At 36.0% G+C, this 23,021-nt stretch overlaps 1 protein-coding gene across 1 annotated transcript; it reads left to right on the forward strand.

Moving 5' to 3' along the window:
* Window positions 1-4,506: 4,506 nt before the first annotated feature.
* On the forward strand, window positions 4,507-17,183 carry LOC105437504 (CUB and sushi domain-containing protein 1-like). The gene is made up of 6 exons (XM_030976177.1): window positions 4,507-5,153; window positions 12,942-13,313; window positions 14,085-14,456; window positions 14,868-14,900; window positions 15,948-16,365; window positions 17,129-17,183. Exons 1-6 carry the CDS (start codon window positions 5,072-5,074, stop codon window positions 17,181-17,183), a joined length of 1,332 nt encoding a protein of 443 aa, XP_030832037.1. The 5' UTR covers window positions 4,507-5,071.
* Window positions 17,184-23,021: the final 5,838 nt, after the last annotated feature.

A 23,021-nucleotide genomic window follows, 5' to 3' on the forward strand; every position in this document is an offset into this window, starting at 1 on the left:
TTTTGTGTATAATAATTAGATTAATACTGATACTAATGTCTCTTATTACAATTAAACTAGTTATCTTGAGGTCTAATCTGCTCTGTGTCGTTATTTGCATCATTAAAGTCTGTGTGTTTGAGTAAGAGAGAGAGAGAGAGAGAGAGAAAGAAGAAGGGAGACATAGGAGAACTATAGGTAGAGAGAGACGTGGTTTAAAGAAAACGCGAGAACAAAAATATAAAGAGACATATAGTTCTAAAGTGATACAGAGTGAGATATATATTATATATATATAGAGAGAGAGAGAGAGAGAGGGGAGAAAGAGAGAGAGGGGGGAGAGAGGCGGACAGACAGGGAGAAGAGAAGGTATACTAAAGAAAGTAAGAAAGGAAGAAAGTGGTATGGGCACTGACTTCATTTTGCGACTCCACTTTCTGTATCCATTCAAAAGTATTATAACTTCTGAAGAAGAAAAATTAGATTACCGTTTTTGAAGAAAATAATGCGACCAGAAAATGTAAGTCTCTGGTAAACCTGTTCTTGCTAGAACAATATACAGAACTGTAATATTAAATTGGAAACATAATTATTCAAACTTGTAGAATTTGAGCTAACAGTATCTTTCTCATGTCAAATTGAATTTTTTAAAAACAAAAATGTGAGTGAATCAGATAAAAGGAATCTCTCTCTCTCTCTCTCTCACTCCCACTCAATACAATAAACATTACAATGTTATCCTTTTCGCCCCTACCTCTCTGTTTCTCCCTCAAACTCAATACAAGAAACATTACAATATTATAATTGTAAGCATATAGAAAATATAACCAGTAAACAGAAGGGCATTTACCAGAAAGTCATAGCACGAAGATAGGTAGGCAAATACGACGTGTTATTTGATAAAATGTAGACGAACATAATGAATGAGGCTTCAAAACAATCACTCATTATTACGAATTCAGACAACAAAGTTCCTAAAAAAAATACTTCATCAGTCACAAGAACAACGATAATCAAATACAAGAACGTGTTAAATTGCTATAAGAAAGATTTAATCTTTTTAATTACCGAAAAACTACGCCTTCCGTCACTGAAACGAAACTAGCTCTAACGAGCTATTTTGTCATAATTTGGTAAAAACCTACATGTATTTTCTTGTGGCTTCTGGAAAAATAAGGGAAAATCAAAGAAACCATGCAAGCGCGGCCATTTGATCAAACTGTTCAACGGCTGGTCCGGGGTTGTTTGGTTAGGCGCGTGAAATTCTTCCCACGTTATATTTTTCAAGCGTCACGAATAGTTGTTAAAGGGACACTGCCATACTTGTAGCTACTTGCTCCCTCTATATAGAAAACTTCCCCATCGGTGCCTGTTGGTCCCCCATGATCCTCTTTTTCTTATGTTAAATGAGAGCTGAGTTAATGAGATAGCCACATGTCACCTCGATGGCTCGCTGTGTGGTCTAATCCCTTCTTGCCCAGTAGTGGTGACGGTCTTTAAAAGAGAACAAAAAATAATGAAAATACTATAAAACATATTTTACAAGTATATAGCCTTTTAAATAACTTTTTGGAAAAAATGTTCACAAGAAATAACAAACCGGAATGTGCCGTCATGACAGAAACGATTTTGTTTCTGTTTAAACAATTAAATCTTCAGTTGGGTTTTAAAATCATGTAATCAACTCTGCTGAACAATGAATACTATATGTTTACACACACACAAAACGGAGATGCTACCTAAGGCAAACACATAATATCATTTATCGCCACTAGATGGGGTACGACAGTCCAAGAGGATGGGAATATACAGTAAACTTGCCCATGTCGCGGCTCTTGACATGGTCCCGTTCTTTCTGGATACGCACCGCCTCCCTGATCTGTCTGCTGAATTTGTTGTCAGTCTGATAATGCCTGTGTAGCACCGACATTTTTGGGGTGGGGTGAGGATCATATAATAATCACACAGTTACTCGTAATAGCAGCGGAAGTCTGATACAAATTGCATATCGGGGAACTTTTCTTTAATTAGTACCCATGCAAATAATCCCCCCTTTTATGCCGGTTACCACAGGATTCACACAAACATTACGCACACCAATTACATCACATAAACAAACAATCAATCATACCACGAACACCGAGAACATATCACAGAACATACAGTTACACGATCAAAGCAATCACTCTCATTCAATCACTACACACAAGAGTCTGAAAATCTAAACTACTACTCATTATTTATGTGAGTATATATTGGGATGTCTTTTCCCTTTATTATTTACAACTTATCTTCATGCACTTCTATAAAGTCATAGAAGTTTAACAAAAACAATAACATTTAACTGAACTATAACTATCTATACTAATCCTACAAGGTCATACATAACTTATCACTACTACATTTACATCCTATATTATATCAATTGGACATGAGGGTTCTGAAATGGTTAGTGCTGAGGCGACGACCTTCATTGTGACGTTGTCTAAAGAGAAGAAATATTAAATATTGTCAGCGACAATTAATATGGTGTTGTCCCAATGGAGGTTGGAGACAAAAGAGCGGCGAATAATATCTTTACTATTATTCTCTAAATTAATTATTATTATTATTATTATTATTATTATCCTCATGCCAATACATCAAAACTGAAATAGTAAGTAAATAATATTTACAGAAAAACATGCAACATATATGATGACGATAGTACTCTCTGTTTAAGGAGGCTTATTTTCATCGGTTAGTAATAATCAGGAATAACTGTAATAAGTTTACAAGTTCAAAGAATGATTCAATAGCATCACATGGTTTAATAGCATGTGATATCACTTTCTCCCATCTCTACAACAACTTTACACAAAATCCGTTTAAATCTCACAACTGCATAACCATCCACTCTTGAGAAATACATAATGCCAACAGTTGGTTATAATTGAGTAAGATATTCGAAAAGTGTAATAATTTGCTTACCTATAGAGAAGAAATATTAAATATTGTCAGCGACAATTAATATGGTGTTGTCCCAATGGAGGTTGGAGACAAAAGAGGCTGATGATGAGGAGAAGATGGCTGACTTTGAGATGGTTTATGCCATCTCCCAACTTAGAGGTAAAAAGCTTAAGTACTTTCATTAATACATGTTCAGGATAAGCATTTAACAATTACATCATACAACATTGATATAGATGAAACATTGTATAATCATATAAATAACTTTCCCCAAGTGGAGAAAGATAAACAATCAATAAACAATCATAATTGATACAGTATGTAGTTATGTATATTAATTCATAGGCCATAACACCCCTAGGCTAAAAGAATGGAGTGACCCAACCATGGTCAATCTTGACCACACATGACTCATGACTCATGTTTCAGGGGGACGGCGATGTTCTCCGGTTCCAGGAACAGTTGGTATACCACATACAAGGCACACGTGTGTACTCGTATGCATAGACTATGGGCATATATATGTACTATGTATTTCCTCACTGCACTGGGCATGTGGAATGTTCAATAAGGTGAAAAGGGCAAAGTTATAAAATTCATGGACTCACATGTAATATTACAAACATATGATAAATGCGTATAACTTTATATATAATATTAATGTTGCACCAAACAGGGGCTACACCTGCATCAACGAGTCGGCGAAAGTCTCAAAGGTAAAAACAACCTTTTTGGTTGTGATACAATGGAAATTCAATTCATGAAATAATTACAGATCAGATTAACCTCTTCAAGGACATAGTTACAAACCTTATTATAAGGTCCTAAAACAAATTACAAAATTTGAAACCTATCTGCAACTTGGTATCGAGAAAATATCAGAGTATGCAGAATGCAGTAGTTACCTTATCCTTCTCATTGAGAAAAAAAGGAAAATATCACGAGCTTATATGATATGCCCACCTTGTAAAGTCAGCATAAACATTGCTCTTCTTAGCGCAGTATACATGTTAGAAGATCCCATGTTAAAAAATGTAACATTATTATTTTACCTGATTAACGACAAAGGCATAGTGTATTTCAAACTAGTGATAAGAGCTAACAAAAACACGTTTTTTTTTTTTTGGGGGGGGGGGGGGGGTTTGTGTTTTTTTTTGTGTGTGTTTTTTTTTTTTTTTTGGGGGGGGGGGGGAACAAATGTTAAATGCACGACAAAAGAAACGCGTTAAATGAACAAAATGTGATGATGTTGATGATTATGATAATGATGACGTAGAAGACGACTATGATGACGGAGGATGATATTAATTACAATTTCAATATTGACATTATGTAATAATAAAATTATTAAAATTATCATTGAAATGATGATCTTCATAATCATGATCATCATCATAACTATCCGACGTTCATCATCATCATAGTAAAAATAATCATCATCGTTATAGTAATAATAATCATCATCGACATCATCATGTTAACCATCATATTCATCGACATCTTCTTCATAATCATCATCATCATCATCACCATCACCACCACACCACCACAACCATCATCAATCATCCGACACAGTCATCGCGATGATATCACTGTGGTACAATGAAAGTCTGTGCTTGTAGACTACCAGTGAGGAAAGTGATGTTTATATTAAGCCATACATGTATCATCCGGGGTTCAATCCATCAACTTCCACCCAGTAGCGTTACGTACCTATAAGATTATTGTAACACCCAGTATGATATCCCTCCGCTTGAACCTTCACACGGACGTACCTCTCATCACAAATTCATGACTCTATTTCAGGAATACAAACGATGTTATTGCTTCACTGCACACAATATTGAAGTCAGAATAATCATCTGCTCAGAAGTCATTGCGTTCGAAAGTAATTGGTTTCCAAAAGTGAATATTGGAGAGGAGTTCAGTACCTTGATGGACACGGGTCATAACAAGCCTTGTGATACCCAACGGATCGGGCTGTAGGTTCCATTCGACCTGATTGTCAAGCCAGGGCGAGTCTGCCCGCGCCAAGGCAGTCAGATGGTGCAAAGTTCATCGCAGTGATCTCCGTGTTTTGCGAATGCATCTCATCGATACTGATCTACTTTGTTAGTTGAACTGTCACACATGGTCAAGTCAGATGGATAAAATGGATCTTTCTTCTTCACTGGTCCTCATACTAGTTTTCATTGTGTCAGTGGATTACGCAGCGAGTCAATCTGGTGAGTATCGTCTGCTCATTTTTATTATCATATCTAATTATTTATCAGAAATGATTTCATAAATAGTTGCTGGCTTTGCAATAGTTGTGGGATTTCATGTAAAAATATCCGACCAGTTTAAGATGTGTTCAGTTAAGTTCATATTGTAATATTTATGAGAAAATCCACTCATCAATGAGGAGCATTTGCCGACAGCCCGACAAGGGTTCTCTAAAAATTTGGATCGATCGAACCAAATTAACTCTTCTTGTGAATGATTATATAACAATCAATCTTGTTGTTACTATCAGCGTTAGATAATAATTTATAATTCTTTTTCTTACTTTACTTTAAACTTGAGATGTGAATACATTAGATATATATATAGATATATATATATGCTATTAGTAAGTGATTTTGCTTCTTCTCATTATGACTATGACCAAGGAGTTATTTGCTGTGACTAGGCAATGTTTATACCAACAATATTGATATCATATACCCATTTATACTGGGAGTAAGACATTCCCTGGTCTGGCTGGAGTAAACAAAAGTATATAATTTCCCATCGGGGGGGGGGGGGGGAGGTTCCATTGCAACAGTCATAATGTAATGGCAAAATATATATATAATTTTAGTGATCTATATAACATATGTTATCATGCGAGATACCCGAGCGATGTCAAATTTCCCATGAGACCAAAGATGAAGATTTTTATGAACCATTCCCGGAAATTGTTGCTTTAATGAACATTATAATTGTATTTAATGAGTTCTTCATGACGATGGACAATGGCTATCCATGCATGATTAATAATATGACACGTACACCATTCAGCTTCTTGGTGGGAGTGTTAATTAAAGGTACTATGTCCCATTTGCAGGCCAAAAAGGAAAAAGTTAAATTCCAACGGCATTTGAAAGATAATACTAATTTAGAACTTCCCTAAATAAAGAGGGGCTTGAAAATGTCTTTAAGTGGGTAAATAACAACTATTAGTATTAGTTGTCGAATCGACTTAAGTGATACCAATACAGTAAGTAACAGTCTGATTTCAGACCATTGCTCCGAATAGTGGTACGTTTTGTGCTGTACAAAGATTCAATCACTTCAATTTTGGCCATTTAAAGAAGTGGGTTATTGATGTAGACAAATACTCATGTACCCTTTACAGCTCATTTATGTATGTTATTACCAACGAAGCATAATTTAAATATTAGGACACTGCTAACGTTTAAATTTCACATATAGGACATACATGACATATTCATAATTCCTGCAAAGTTCTACAGAATTTGATGTTGGCTGCAAAAGGGAAATAGTATCTTCAAAAGGATTTCTTTCTTTTCATTTTCAATTCTTCCTAACAAATGATAATGTAAAATTATTTGTTTCTAATTAGTTTTAAAAGTGAATTCCTTGCAACGATTTTTGGTAAAGCCACATTTTTTGTTTGCCATCATCGACCATCGACGTGTTTCAGAATGGATCAATGCCAATAAATTATCCCTCAATCCACAAAAGATGAAGTACATACTCTTCAGTAACATAATAAATGAACTTCCAGGCATTGTTGTTTCGTTTTTACTATTATTCAAAGAGTTTTAAATACAATGTTTTGTTGGTTTTTTTTTTTTTTTTTTTTTTTTTTTTTTTTTTTTTAATGTTTTTTTGGGGGGGATAACTATTTCTTGAAAGGAACACGTAGATAATAATTGTTAAGTAAATTCAACGTCGATCCACCGGAATTATAGCGTCGGGTATTTGTGCTCACTGTATCATTTAAATAGAATTTTAAATTGAAGTGCTGCGTGTTATATGTCGCTCTGATTTTTGAACGCACGGCACACTGATGCACTTTTTGACACACGTAGCATTCTAAAGAAAACAGATTTAAACAGTTATAACTTGGGAATATTTCATATAATTTAAATAGAAATTAACTTCCAAATGTTTTTTACTCAATGTTTACAAAGAATGTCAATGATATTCATCATTATCCTACTCAGTCTGCCGGGCTTAATTAAGATCTACCAAAAGCAAGAAAAAATCATTTGTATTTTCAGGCTCAAAAGTTTGGGACTCTCTTTCAGATCCAGTTAGAGATCTGGCGAGTTGGCTCAGTCGGTAAAGCGTATGCCCGTCGAACCAAAGATCTCGGGTTCGAATTCAACCCAGGCGGATGACTGAAACCTACGTTTTGTGTTAATGTGCCCCTCCCCATGTTTCATAGACCGCAGGCTATGTTAAGTGGAAAACACTCCTTCCCTCGGATATGACGTTAAATGGAGGCCCTGTGTAGAGAAGAGTCTCAATCTTTGCACGTTAAGAACCCACTGCACTATTCGTATAAGAGTAGGGGTAGACCCTGGTGTACACTTGCACACCTCCAATCAGTTATACCGGCAGGAGAGACCCGAGGGTTACAGTGATTCAGTTCGCTTTTCCCCTACCAGTCACAGGTGACGCCAAGAGATATATCCACATATTAAAGTTTTAGTAGACGGTCCAAACAGAATTTAATACAAAAATACATGTCTCCTACGGGTTAAACTTTTAGTATATGGGAAGACCGCCCACATCTTCCCTGTTTCACCCCCCCCCCCTCTCTCTCTCTCTCTCTCTATCTCTTCTTCTTATAATTTATGTAGTGTGCAGCTTCGTTTTGTTTGTCTTGTCATGTATTGTCCTGTCATGTCCCGTCTTATCTTATTATGTCAGTTTCATGTCCTTTGTGTCCCGTCTTGTCATTCTGTTCTTTCGTATATTTCGATTATTTTTTTAGACACTCTAAAATGGTTAATGAAAAAATGTTATTACAATTATTTTACTATTCTAAAATGATTTATGAAAATATGTTCAAATTATATTATTTCTAGGGAACCTACAAAAAACAAGTTATGCTTCCCAGTAGGTTCCCGTTTCATTTCATAATTTTGAACTTACTTTGTCAACTAAGTTCTTTTTTTTTGGAAACAACTGATATGAAATGGAATAAATTCGAATAAATCAATCAATCAAAGCAAACCTGTTCCCTCAATAATGATTCGTAGCGCAGAAATGTCTGCGATCTCCTTCTCGTTACAGCTTTGATTATTATTACGCTTCCGAAGGTTTATCCCTTAATGCATGTCGTAATTAAGTTCATAAGAGCTAATCTATTTAAAGCTCAGAACAATAAACATATTTTATATGACGTGTGTGTCTCTTTTATGTTGTCAAAGTTCATGTCAATAATACCAATATAGGAACGGGTACTTCTGCACTCAATTTGTTTTGCTTCCGGTATTCCATATGAATTAGGTTTATAATTTTTTGTATCAAGTATAATATGCACGATTATTTGTTGCCAGGTCGTACTAACCTCTGCAAACCCACGAATCGTTTGTCGGGAAAGCATGCATAAAAGTGAATAATATTGAATTAAAAAAAAATATGTAAAAACAAATGCTCGACCTGAAATTTTCTAATAATATTTTCGTTTTTTAAGAGGGAGAAAGAGACAAAGGGGTCTTTGCATCATATTTTGATCGTTTCATAATTCATGAATCTCGTTTGATTTAGGTCAAGCCTGTTTCAATGATTATTTTATATCGACAGTGATCTCACTTGCTATGTGAAAAATATCAACTGATGATTATGCGTATATAAGATCCTGATATATGACTTGTTTGAATGAATGATCTAATAGCCTTTGAAATATTGTTGTTTGAAAAATAATATTCTTTCAGTCATTAACTTTCGTCTCACACGCCTTCATTTACACACTTTCGTTCTAGGGTGTTCCATCATTATGCAATTTCGTGTATGTACATAATATGTACATGTAATAAGATATCTTTGGCAAAGGTGACTTTGAACCCTTTTTTCATGAATACAAAACCAAATCTAGGTTGTTGATACCAGCTGAAAATATAAAGTGGTTTGAAGTTCATTAAAGTCATGTCGATGACTGAGGTTGATTTACTTCAAGAGTAACCCGAAGTTACAATCAAAGTCAAGTGCTCGTGATCTGAACGAATAATCAACTTAAAGAGGAGTTAAGGGTCAAGACGATTTATAGACCTTCGGGGGAGGGGGGTTCCCAATTCCCTATATTTTAGACCAACTCCTCAGTATGCACTTATCAAACTTGGCGCCCCTGCTTCACCCCAATTTGTCCAATCCTGGAATTGCTTCATCAGAGAAGATACAAAAAGAAGTGAAGGAAGAACATGGGGATGGAAATATCAGTATTATAAAGACCCCTTCACCTCTCCCTCCCCCTTCTTCTCGTTTTGTCCACCCCTCATCATCTCAAGCTGACTTTTACCAAATGATAATTCCATTTCTTATCGGTCATTATTTTCATCCCTGTTTCAGGTGTATATAAGCTCCCCATGATCGTCATTGGATATAACCCTTTATAATTCCTGTATTATGCTTGATCATAGAAATGGAATGAAATCCATACAGTTATTGCCGTATTGGTTTATTGCCTTTTGATTCACAACCAGTTCGTCTACTACCCAATAAGACTATTCCCAAATGGTCTAATATCCACATTGTCTAGTAATCATTTCGTCTAGTTATCACTTGGTCTAATGACCATTTACGCTAAAAGTCATTTGGTCTTTTTTCCATTTGGTCTAATATCCAATAAATATACTACCCTTTTGGACCATTACACATTTAGTCTAATTTCCAGTCGGTCTTATTCCCAGTTTGTCTAAAGCTCATTTTGTCTACTATCCATATGGTCTGATACTTATTCATAAATATTGATAATCATCAAATGAGTATTAGACCTTTTGGATGGTAGACGATGAACAAAGAAGACGAAAGACTTGATGCATGGCTGATCGTCAACGAAACGGAGTTAAGTCTTTTGTCAACTCTGTTTGTTGCTACGGCAGGCAGCCAGTGAAAACGAATTCGTTTCATCAAATTATGGAAATACAAGCACTACTTTAAACAAACAGAACCTTTATTTATTCCTAGCTCATTTTTCCTGATTGAGGTGTCATATGAAAGGGCAAAAAATGAACTTTCTAGAAATGTGATTTTCTCTTTGAAATTCAGATATCGTCCGCCAAATGCTTTTTGGTACCCTTTCTTCAAATTGATTTTAATCACTCATGCGTGAAATATGCATCACATGAGTTGCATCAATTGACTATTCATTCAATTGTTAGACCTCCAATAAAAGAGAAATGGGAAGAAATGTTAAATAGTACAGAATTACAAATCGACTGGAAAGTCATATGGTCATTTAATTTACAAGCTATGAAAGAAAACAAAATATCAGAATTCAATTTTAAGTTATTACACAACTTATTACCAAATAGGTATAATTTATTCAAATGGAAATTGTGTAACAATCCCTTATGTTTATATGATAATCAGTTACACGACAATCTCCATTTATTTGTAAAATGCAAGCACAAGATTGTTTTGGTTAAAATTTGGAGACATAATTCGAAAACTTTACAATGTTAATTTTTCTTTTGACAAGTTTGTTTTAATTGAAGGTTATAACTTGAAAAACAAAATATTTAAAATTTTAAATTTTCTTATCATATATGCAAAATACGCAGTTTATTTAACATTGTTGCAAGCAGAAAATCGCAAACTCATGTTTCATGAAGTCTCTATTCTTTGTATTTTCAAAAGACTAATCCACAACCGATTAAAGATCGAAAGGAACTGTAAAACAAAAAAGCCCTGCATTTTTTAAAACACTGTTATTCACGAAAACGAAACATGTTTTATTTGAACTATGTTAAGATGCTACGATGTTATTTCAATTGATTGTGTATGATTGTTTGATTTGTTCAAAAGCGTATATTTATCAATAAATTCATTTTACCAAAAAAAAAAAAAAAAAAATTGACAGAGGATCTAAGCTTAACAAATATGTGTCATTTATTAATTATAATTGTGATTAAATTATGATGAAACATCGATAATTCTCTGTTTTTTTTTTTTTTCTGGGACGCACTGTATATACCCCTTTTTCCGTTGTTTTGTTGCTCACTTTAAAAAAATCCAACAATGTCTCTTTATTCAACCCCGATCAAGTTCTTTCCTAATGTATTCCACATTTGATGGACCTTGTGATATTTTCCGAGGTCCTGCCATGATAGATATCCTGCTATATGTCAGGCTTAAGCTTAAACCATCATCATGAAACATTCACACATGTAATCATTCATGTATTCATTTATTCACAGTGAATAAATGAATACATGAATGATAACAACCGTTTAATAGTGACTATTAAACGGTTGTTATTCAGATAGTCCGTGGGCGATGGATTAGCAACATACATATTTTAAGACACCAAACCACTTAAAACTGCATATAATATGATTAGAAATTTAGAATGGTAAGAGCTAAATTTATATTGCTTACGTATCCATCCCAGGGGATGCTCATGGTGCCCACAAAGTATTTTTATTATCCTGGTTCTAGCCAAGCTGCCATACGGCGCTAAAAGTATTCAAGGAATAAATTCCTACCAACTACCTAATCTACTACGCCTGGGTGTATAATAGCAATGTAGATTAATGTCTTGCCGAAGGAGACTTACGTGCCTCGAACCGCTGGTCATGTGATCCACAGTCCGGTGACGTTATCCACTACACCACGACACCTCTGCAGAGTGAGTCAGAAAAAATGTCCCACTTTTAAAAAGTTGTATTGTTTGAATATTTAATCATGGGTTTCATGATATGTCTTGATAGAGTTATCTTTCCAGTGCATTTAGGTACCATTTTCATTTGAATCTCTGCATGCATGACTGAACATCAGACAATTAAGACTGCCAAATCTCACTTGCGTCAAGTTACTGGGTGAGGAATAAAACAGTGCATTGAACAAAGGCAGTCAGACAGACACAGACACGCACAGAGACACGCAGACACAGACATACACATACACACGCACACACACACGCACAGGAACACACACACGTACAGGCACACAAACAAACACACGCACATCCACACACCAACAAAAGACATAGCCAACGATTGATAATGTATACCTACGTATTGAGATAGCACATCGGATTCATGTGCACTTCATGTTAATGATGATGATGATGATGATGATGATGATAAGATGAAGATTAAGATGATGATGATGATGATGATATTATGGTGGTAGTAGAAAAGATTGTCAGGAAAACGCCACTGCAACATTCAGCGATCTGGATAAAAAGGAATGCTTAATCAGAAAAGGGAAAATTATGAAACAATTATTGTTACCGTGTGTGTTGTGTGTGTGCGTGTGTGTTTTGTCTATCTGGCTGTCTCAAAAACACTATTCAAAACACTATGTTATTCCTCACCCAGCAACTTGGCGCAATTGAGATCTGGCAGTCTTGTAAAGATTGTCTGATGTTCAGTCATGCATGCAGATATTTAAATGAAAATGGTACTGGGAGGATAACTCTATCAAGACATATCATGAAACCCATGATTGAATATTCATACTTCAAACAATACAACTTTTAAAAAGTGGGACATTTTTTCTGACTCACTTTGTACATATAGCTGCGTTGTAAATTCTAACTCATATTGCTGACATGCTAGGCATGCTGGGGAAGACATCTCAACCAAGGTCATCTCATCAAAGATCTTCATCTTCTATGATATCGAGTTTATGAAGCTCTGTTTGCCGAATTTTCGCACAAACCATCTAGGGCATTAAGTTTGTGGATGTGCGTGAGGGTACATGGGTGTGTATATACAGTCACTCCCCATGGCTCGATATCTAGGAAAATCTCCATCAAACCACTTGAATCTTTCATATTTCTTTTTAAGACCTTGACAACGGAGCAGAAGTTGATACCTTCGGTTACGGAGAGAACTTGACGATCGTTTCACCAAACTATCCAGACTACTATCCAAATAACGTCAACACTCAATGGCTTGTTTCTGGACCAGCAGACTACCAGATCATGGCAGTTTTTAGCACCTTTGATCTGGAATATAACTATGATTTCCTGAGGGTTGGTTCTGGTCTTGATCCAGATGATACAGCATCATTATTGGCTAATCTCTCAGGTTCTTCTCTACCTGATATCATAGTCTCTAACAGCAATGAGATGTGGCTTGGTTTCACCTCAGACGGTTCAAATACAGAGCTTGGGTTTAGGATGAACATCGAAGTTTATACTCCAGGAAACTATACAGGTACAAAACTATACATAACTTGAACTTAAACTGGATCCGCGCCTGCATCCATCTTTTTTGTATCTACTAACGTTAGACCCTAATAATGGATCTAGAAGATTGATTGACCTGGTCTGAGTGACCGTGAAAACCGTCTAATTTTACTTTAGATTGTCAAACAGTAAAAGTCACGACCCAAATTAGGCCTAAGGCCAAGGGATGTAATCTACATTTTAATGACAAATTGAAGTTAACGTTAGACTGAACTTAAACTGTTGTTTCTCTGTGATACAAGTGGGAAAGGAACACTTTTTTTCAACAACAAAAAATGATTTCCCCTTTTTTCCCCTTCTTTTTTTCCCCAGGGGAGGGGGGGGGGCGGGCCCTCGGCCCTCCCCCTCCCCCCTTGATCCGCCACTGGTGTCACATGATCAAAGTACTATTTTCGCAGTGCGAAAAGTATTACAGTAAATTTAACTTCGACATTGGGAGTACTATTTGGGAATACTATTTAGGAGTACTATTTTGGAGTTGAATTTCAAGAAATTAAAAAAACGTCGATGCCGCATGTAAAAGAAATATACCCTGCCTTATTTTCAAGGTACTGGTTATAACTATGGGCCTCGGTGACTCCAATACCATTTGCCTCGGGGCTGCGCACCTCAGCAAAATTAATAGTACTTTTGGAGTCACCTCTTGCTCATAGTTTCAACCAGAACCTCCCAAAACAGTGTTTATTCGTATACTGTTTACCAACCTCAACCCACACGAATCTTCAACATATATTTCTAGATCTTGACAACGGACCAGAAGTTGATACCTTCGGTTACGGAGAGAACTTGACGATCATTTCACCACACTATCCAGACTACTATCCAAATAACGTCAACACTCAATGGCTTGTTTCTGGACCAGCAGACTACCAGATCATGGCAGTTTTTAGCACCTTTGATCTGGAAGACAACTATGATTTCCTGAGGGTTGGTTCTGGTCTTGATACAGATGATACAGCATCATTATTGTCTACTCTCTCAGGTTCTATTTTACCCGGTATCATAGTCTCTAACAGCAATGAGATGTGGCTGGTCTTTACCTCAGACGGTTCAAATACAGAGCTTGGGTTTAGGATGAACATCGAAGTTTATATTCCCGGAAACCATACAGGTAATTGATAAACTATCTGTATCAGCTTTTATTTCAGTTACGGCGCTGGGGTTTTGGGTTGACAACAAGGTCTTTAACTACCGCAAAATTTACAGGGGATTGATCAATGAAAATTGTGGAGCTTGAATTTCTCGAGAAAACAATTTGAATAAGTAACATGCTTATGATGTCATGATTAATGTAGTTACAATTTCCTGTAACTGATTTTCCTTTTTTTCTGACTCTAATACATGTACAGCTATACAAAGCATTGTTACGTTCTGTGATGATTATGTAGATGCAGTATTCTATGTATAAAATGTATTCATACAGTATAATGATAAAATAGATACCGAAGACTTAAACTCGTTCAACTATTTCACTTCACGAGAAGCTATAATTAATGTTTTCTTTTCTCGTTTCTCTGTACAGACAATGTGACCTATTCTTCACTCCAGGACTCAGGTAAGTATACCCGGCATATACAACGCAGCATGATTATGTCCGAAGTCCACCGCACACTATATACATATACGACCCTCTTGCGAACCGATTTTCAAAGAAATGACAATCGTATTGGATACAGTAATCTAAACAAACGTTGTCTTCCTGATTTAGGTTCTAAGTAGAGATAGGAAAACTAACACCGGAGTTTTGATGTATTTGTAGAGAAGGTTGAGCTCTGCATAGAGGAAATGAAAATTAATTTGTGGGCGTTTTCACTGTTATTATTCAAGTGCGGAAGAACATCAGAGAGAAAATTTTCCCTGAAAAGCATGGCTCTTCAAATACCTTCATATTCTAAATATGACATGAAACAGCTTAAAAATGAGAACCACATTTTTATGCCACATGTTTGTGTTTAATAATCCCATATACATATTTTTGTTTACAGTGCATGTTATATACTTTTATCAAGACTGGCCCAAATTTCTTAACGTTTTGATGATTCCAAAATTTTGCAGTACACACAAATACTTACATGCTACATGATCAACTTTTCTGATCGATTCCCCACCGTTTCACAATGCAATCGCATGCCCAGAACTCAACTTTATCTTTAAGCTTTCTGGTCCGAATAACAGCCAAATCGGTTTCAAATCGTAGATAATCGCACTATATTTCACTTTGACTCTGTGTGTCGATTTAGCATTTCTTCCTCCAAGGAATCTTGGAATAATTTTATATTGAGATTTAGATTTTGTTAATCAAATGACTATTTGAATCCCTAATCAGTAATATTTTATATGTCTGAATATTTATATAAAATGCTTTTTTTAAATTCTTCCTAAATCTAAGGTTTCACTGTTAAAGATATTTCGTTTTAGAGTATTTTCCCTTGGTTTATAACATTTATCTGGCAGTAATACCAGTAAATATCGGTATTTACCGCCCAACCATGAATTAAATACCCTTTCTGCATCTTTTGAATCGTTTAATTTTTTATGAATGAATAAAGATTCACTTTTAATCAATATGATTAATACTGATGCCTTAACACTTTTTCCACAGGGATTTTCTTCGCGGATAACTGTGTTGAGGAGTTCTGCTATGGTGGCGAGGAAACGACTGTATGTAGATGCGATGATATGTGCCAATTCTTTGGTGATTGCTGTCCAGACTACCCTCTGCCAATCTCCAGCGAGACTCCATCAAACGAGACTCTCTCAACCGAGACTATATCAAACGAGACTCTATCAAACGAGACTCTATCAAACAAGGCTTTACCAAACGAGTCTCTATTAGACATTGGCGTATGGGAATGTATCGTTGATTCTTTTCTACCACTATTCTACCCAGAGCTCGGACATGGTTACAGGATGATTGCTAGGTGCCCATCAGGATGGTCTTTAGAGGAGGATGTCAAACGAAACTGTGAAGAGGTTTCTCCCAATGCAACTATCGATGTTCTTTATATCTACCAGGACACGTACTTTCGAAACCTGGGTTGTGCTACTTGCCATGGGTATACTGAAAGTTCTTTGACAGCTGTTGTCATTTCAGCAGACCAACAATGTTCGTGGGGATATAATAATACTCTTGAATGCATGACACCAATGCCCACATTACAGTCCAACGTTTCGATGAATATCAGCGGATCTGATATCATGCCTATTGTTCGAACTATTCCGAAACCTCGACTTTGCCTCGTGAATACAACTGGAAGTTGTCCAAACGGGACAAATGAAGAGATATCCCGCGAGTGTCAGTATTATTACAAACCATTCATTAGTGAAGGTGTTGTAGGTAAGCATCCTGCATGCAGTAATTGCAATGGAGGTTCCTCGGTCAGATGTCGAGTAATAATGTCTATTGATTTTTCAGAAAGAATTGTAGAAGAAATGAATCTAGTTGACATAGGACTTATTGGAATTTTTGAAATACCCCAACCCATCATAACCCTATCATGCATTGAAGGATTTGAATTGGATGATAATGGTGAATGCGCTCCGATATCATCCGATTGGCCCATCTGTCAATCCAATCATTTTGGAGTCAAACAAAGTAACGGAACTGTAGAGTGTTTAGAAGAGATGTTTTGTTTCAGGGAGGTGACCATAGACAATATTAAAACATCTTTAATACTTCCACTACCTTGTCTAGTAAGGTCTTCAGCAGACGTGGTTAATAATACTATAGCATTCAATTTAATTTACACGGATGACATGAATCCATCTCTTGATATAATCCAGAGAGACATCATACATCGACTTCAAACTCCTAGCCGAGACGGTTGCAAGGACATAGTAATATCAGCTAGTCAGTCCTGTTATGTCGAAGACAACCCTGGAAACATAACACATCGTTGTCCCGAGGAAATGTTTGTTGGATACTATTTGGATTTTACGCCTTCTCTTATCAACAACGAGTCTCTTATTTTCTTCAATGGAACTTATATTCGTCCAAAATGGTGGAGTAATATCACCAACATGCAGTTCAGCAGTGCCACCGTCTCATCAGAGTATCAGTTTGTAATGTGTGGGACCGAGATTGCTCTCCAAACCTGCTCTTTCTTCACGGTTTCCAATGATTCCATTGAATGGGACTATCAAGGAAACCAGTCTGTTATTCTGTATCAAGGTCAGATGTACGACCTAGAGGATATTCTGATTCATCCCGATGGTTCCATAAGCATCTGCTATATTGATCAGGTCACACCCGTTGATAGGACATTGATGATCCTAGGACATGTTCTTTTTGCCATATCATCAGTTTTTCTCTTTGCTACATTGATTACTTACGTTGCCTTTTCTACCTTGCGGAATCGTCAAGGTGTATCCATAATGAATTTCATTGTTGCGTTGTTCCTTGGACAAATCTTCCTTCAGTACATACGTCTTTCAGTCTCCCAGTTGGGAATACCTTGCATAGTCGTTGCTGCGTTATCCCATTTCTTTTTCCTTGCTTCGTTTGTTTGGACGACTATCCTTGCTTGGGACCTGAGTCGAAGCTTCGCAGCAAGTAAGATGAAATCGTTTTCATCTAGCTCATTTGGTCGTAAGATGGTGGCTTTTCTTGTTATTGGATGGGGCACTCCTCTCGTCTTTGTCTTGATCACTTTGGTACTTCAGTTTGGAGGATTTCAGAATGGTCCTTTATTGGAATACGACAATAGTAGATGCTGGCTTGCCAAACTATCTAGCATAGTCATGTTCTTTGTTCCAATGTCTGTATGTCTATTTTCCAATCTCGTGTTTTTTGTCATCACGGTACATGGAGTTCATTCTACCAAGAAAACAACATCGGTGCTAAAATCTGGCCAGGACTCTCAATTCAAACAATGGGCGGTTGAACTCAGAATATATGTCAAGGTAAGTTCCGAACAAGAATGCTGTTTCCTCAAAGCATAATGATTCTAAAATTTAATAGCGAATTGTGAAGCAATTTAATGGAAGTACTGTATGCAGTGAATGTAGGTTTTATTAGTTTATGTTAATTAACTTCCATTGACGTAGCATAGGAGTCTTTACATTCTCTGTCATCCCATCTGGTGCCGTAGACGATGGTAGGCCTACGTTTCATTTAGTTGTGGGCTGTTACAATGAGTAGCTTTCTCTGTTTTGTGTGCGGTTGTCAGATGTTAATATTCCAAACCGGCTAGATGCACGCCTGATTCACTTATAATCACCTGCAACATAGTGGTATACAGAGTCACTAAAGTACTTGTCTGTGAGTAATTGTGAGCTACCTGGCTGTTCGCCTTTCGTAATTGTTTGTGACGTGCCACCTACTAAAAGGTCTCTCCCGTAACTAGTTTCCCGCTAAGATAAGAAGTTCACGTGCCCATTTCACTGCTCAACCACCGGACGATCAAAACAAAATCAAAGATGACCCCCCCCCCCCCCCCCTCCTCAAATGGGAATTGGAGCACATGTAAAAGCCATTATGAACTGGTGAGATGTCGCGGAGTAGATAATAGATCTAATTTTAGTAATTGAATCACACTCCGCTGTAACTTCCAACGATACTGGATGAATCTCCATTTTCATCTATGAATATAAAACATTGGACATAGTAACATAATCCTACATTAGCAAGTCCATATCAATAGGTTGAATGACTGAAATATTGAGTGATTCTATTCAGCAGATGTTAAAGTGTTTTGTTCACAATATAGCTATAACATGCCTGTTAATGTAACAAAGTAAATCAAAAGACGAGGGGTGACAACATTTTCAAAATAGAAGATTAACACTGTTAACGTGATTAATTAAACTGTTCTGTACTGTTAGGTCTAGCATGTCGAAAGTGTAAATCTACCATTTTGATTATGTTGTCGCTCATTGGCCCTTCTAAATTGTGATTAAATAATTTGTAGAGATTTATTTAACATAATTCTACAAATGCTTACACGACAAAAAAAACAAACAACAATTATTCAGGAAACATAAATAGTAAATTCCTATTACCATAACCATGAAAAATAATAAACATGTAGTATAAGTTAAATTATAATGATTCTCTGTTGTCTCTGTCTCTCTCTCTCTTTCCACCATCCCAATCTGTCTCTGTCTTAGTATATGTTCTCTCTCTGTCTCTTAACCAGCTTCTAATTTAATTTATGTTTGGTTCTTCCCTTCAATTGATTCTAATTACAACTACACCCGCGACTACAAGTGTTGCGCTTTTGAAATCCAAGTATAGCTGAACTGTTTCCTTTGGTCTCTCTACCTTCTCGTCATTTGTAATATAGATCTCAGCTCTTCTTGGATTCGCCTGGTTATTTGGGTTCTTAGCTATGGTCATCGATGTCCCCTTCATGGACTATCTCTTCGTCATCGTCATCAGTCTCCAAGGCGTCTTCATTTTTATTTCATTTGGTGCCAACAAACGAGTGAAGAAACTCTGGCGAACATCCATGGATAACTCAACGCTGTGGACGACTCTTTCTCGGAGAGAGTATTCAAGAGGTCGAAGTAGCACCGGAACACAGGATGGACATAAACCTTAGAAATTATAGAAAGAAAGCAATTATCTCTACGAGCAGATTGTAGGTTGACATCCTTGCTTGTGTTCAAGCGATTTCTATGTTTTCTGCCAAATTTCATTGCCTACATAGATACGTTCCCATTATATATGTATATTCGTTCCGAAAAATGTATACATGTAATTATAAAACATGTAGAGTGGTGTTTTTGTCTAAAATGTAAAAAATTAAGAAGTCATAGTGTACTCTGTTTCTGTGGTCTGAAAGTAACATGGCTGATAATGGTATTGTAATGTAAAATCAAGGTCTTTATCTTTGTTGGTTTTCCTGACGAGTTTGGACAATGACCTCGGCGCCACAGCATGTTACCCTTTCAACCTTTGTAAAAAAAAATACACAAAACAAAACAAAAACATTTATTATAATTATATAAAATAGAATAATATGGCTTGTAGGAATACGCTTCTTTTAAATGTAATATGATGTTACAGGATGATTGATCTCTTGAAGTAGCATTAGCAGTTTAAGCAATTTTTAAACGAACACTTCCTCAAATCTAGCGCATGCCTATTTCATTTGTCTCACATGCTCTGTATTGTTTAACCGTCGTTGATACTTCAGACTTCAGAAACAACGTTGTCACTATATTTTATTCTCGTATGATGTGTAAATATTTCAACAGTCATAATTTTGACAAAAACATCTTGAAAAGATATTTGATCGATAATGTAAAAATATCCAAGTATACGGCCTGAGCCCTGAGAAAATCTTTTTGAATATGTGAGGTCAGTCGATGTCTTTGAGGGGACGTTACCTTGGGGGAAATAGGCTTTTGATTGTAGTCGATGAGACTGACCCCATACTTTGAAAATAGATTTTCGAATTTAAAAAAATGTGAACATTTTGTTATACTTCTCATCAAAGACTGACAAAAATCCTAAATATTTGATATAGATCTAACATTAAACATTAGAGGAATTTTCGAATCTCAAATTTGTATTTAATGAATTTATTGTTCCATTGTTATCACTTATTTTAGGGAGAGGTTCCTGAAAGTTACTCCAAGCAAATTCAGCAATGTTTAATTCTATAAATTATACAAACTTTATCATTATTCGAGATATGTTATAGTCATTCAAATGCGTCAAATGTTTTTCTTTTGACATTAGGCAGGCCTCCATAGGCAACCGCTACATACAGAACATTCTATGCTAAATGGGAATTTCCCGCTTATTCGTAAATAAAGAAAGTACTTGCCTCTTACAGAGTATTTATACATGCATGTATCAATGTATGATTTCATGTGCTATTGTAATATTATGTTTTTTGTATATAGGCTTTTTGCCATGGGATTAGAAATTGACTCAAAATGAATTTTTACGAGTGGTATATACATGAGCACCTGATAATGAGTTCTTGCAAATTTCTATAACAGATACTCTTCTCGTGTTTCGTGAATACTGTGTGTTGGGTCATTCTTTAAAGGACAATCAAACCCGTGTAATAAGTTAAATTGCATGTTATCAGAAAACTAAGGGAAACAGAATGGCGAATGGAAAAACAAATCAGACCAATAATGATAAAATTATGAAGGTTTGAATATAATATATCACTAAAGTGTATTCGAGTCTCAAATTGGCAGTTTGGGCAGTGGAAGTGACGTAGTCGCGAATAACTCTTCCGCTTTTCGCTTACAAAAATATCATTAATGTCTGTTTTCTTATTAAGTGCCTTCTCCCTTGGGGCATTAGCTACTCAATATTATATATAGGCTATTACGGATAGCATTTTTTCTTCTTCATGATTTAACTGAAAAAAGAATTCCTCTATATTAGTTCATCCACACAAAAATATATTACTATCATTGTGGTGTGAGGAAATAAGATTTTTAGGGAGAAAAATGGAAATGTATGTAGTCAATATAAGGAAACAATGACGTCACAGACTCATGAGTAAGTTGCCAATTTGTCTTGTGATTTTCTAAGTTTTTCATGTCATTAAAAATTCAAAACGTTCTTATTAGTTATCTGATTTTGCTCAAACTTTTTTTAATTGGTTTACCTGATATTTCTGCTTCTATCGAAATAAAGTTATTTTTGGAGTGGACTTGCCCTTTGATACTGATGAAGCCGAACAACTGCCAACCATTCGCAAATTTGTCCATGAGTGGTAACACAATTATAGTAATAGTTTTGCAAATTGTTCTGGTTATCTTAAGTGGGCAGGCGGTGGTACACCTAGTGTGACTATAAGGCATTTAATCGCCTGATTGCCATCATTTGTTATACCATTATTTTGTCAGTCGTTTCTCATCTATCGAACCTCTAATCACAAATCATTGAACCATCTAACAGGCTCTCTTCATCAAAAGCATATAATGTATTATGAACCCGCCCTCCATACTACTTCCAATGTCGAGAAAGTACGCGGAGATAAGTTAATGGAGGGTTGAGGCTGCTGTCATGTATATTTGTAGAGCACTTCATAATTATCTTCATTACATGTACTCGAGATAATGAGAGAGAGCTGACTGAAATGCGCACTGACTCGTTGGTTGGGTGATCAAGCGAAATAGCGAAATAGCTTTTTTTTCTTCATTGAAAGGAGAATAGCCAACCAGTATACTGTAAAAGCGAGACAGGTGGGCTATTTTTTTGTATAACATGTTACAGGTTATTGCTCCGGAACTTTAAGCTTTTCAAATTGTTATAATAGCTTATAGATCTCATTACACGTTCCATCTTCCTATGAACAGCATATACGGATATAATTATATTCATGGATGGATAGTGATGCTTTGAAGAAAGTCATAATCAAATAAGATGATATGCATCGTATATAGCACGCCTTGAGGAATTTCGGATTTTCAGCTTTATTTCAGGGTGCGAGGGGGACCCTTCTGGATCCCTTGTGTAAATAGGTTATATATATTCCTCACCAAGTTCTTGTAAAAGAGAGATATTGCACCTTACTATATAAAACACATTTGATTTTGCTTAAAGGTATAGACCGGTAGTGGGGTGCAAAATGTCTACTCAATATTGTTTAAATATTGCCTTTAGGGGTTTAGAAGGCAATACTTCAACCTATATATTCGCTAAAAACAGAAATATATGCCCAAAGGTTCAATGTTGAAGTGCATTCGCGATATCTATCCA

The sequence above is a fragment of the Strongylocentrotus purpuratus genome, unplaced genomic scaffold, assembly GCF_000002235.5.
Source record: "Strongylocentrotus purpuratus isolate Spur 01 unplaced genomic scaffold, Spur_5.0 spur5_scaffold_8, whole genome shotgun sequence".
Classification (NCBI taxonomy): Eukaryota; Metazoa; Echinodermata; class Echinoidea; order Camarodonta; family Strongylocentrotidae; genus Strongylocentrotus; species Strongylocentrotus purpuratus.

What these genes read in the sequence shown, in the direction of transcription:
- LOC105437504 (XM_030976177.1), top strand. Translation starts at nt 5,072, where the DNA reads ATGGATAAAATGGATCTTTCTTCTTCACTGGTCCTCATACTAGTTTTC. An exon ending in TTACGCAGCGAGTCAATCTG is followed by an intron (nt 5,154 to 12,941) that starts GTGAGTATCGTC and finishes TTTCTTTTTAAG; the next exon opens with ACCTTGACAACGGAGCAGAA. An exon ending in CTTTATATCTACCAGGACAC is followed by an intron (nt 16,366 to 17,128) that starts GTACTTTCGAAA and finishes GATATAATCCAG; the next exon opens with AGAGACATCATACATCGACT.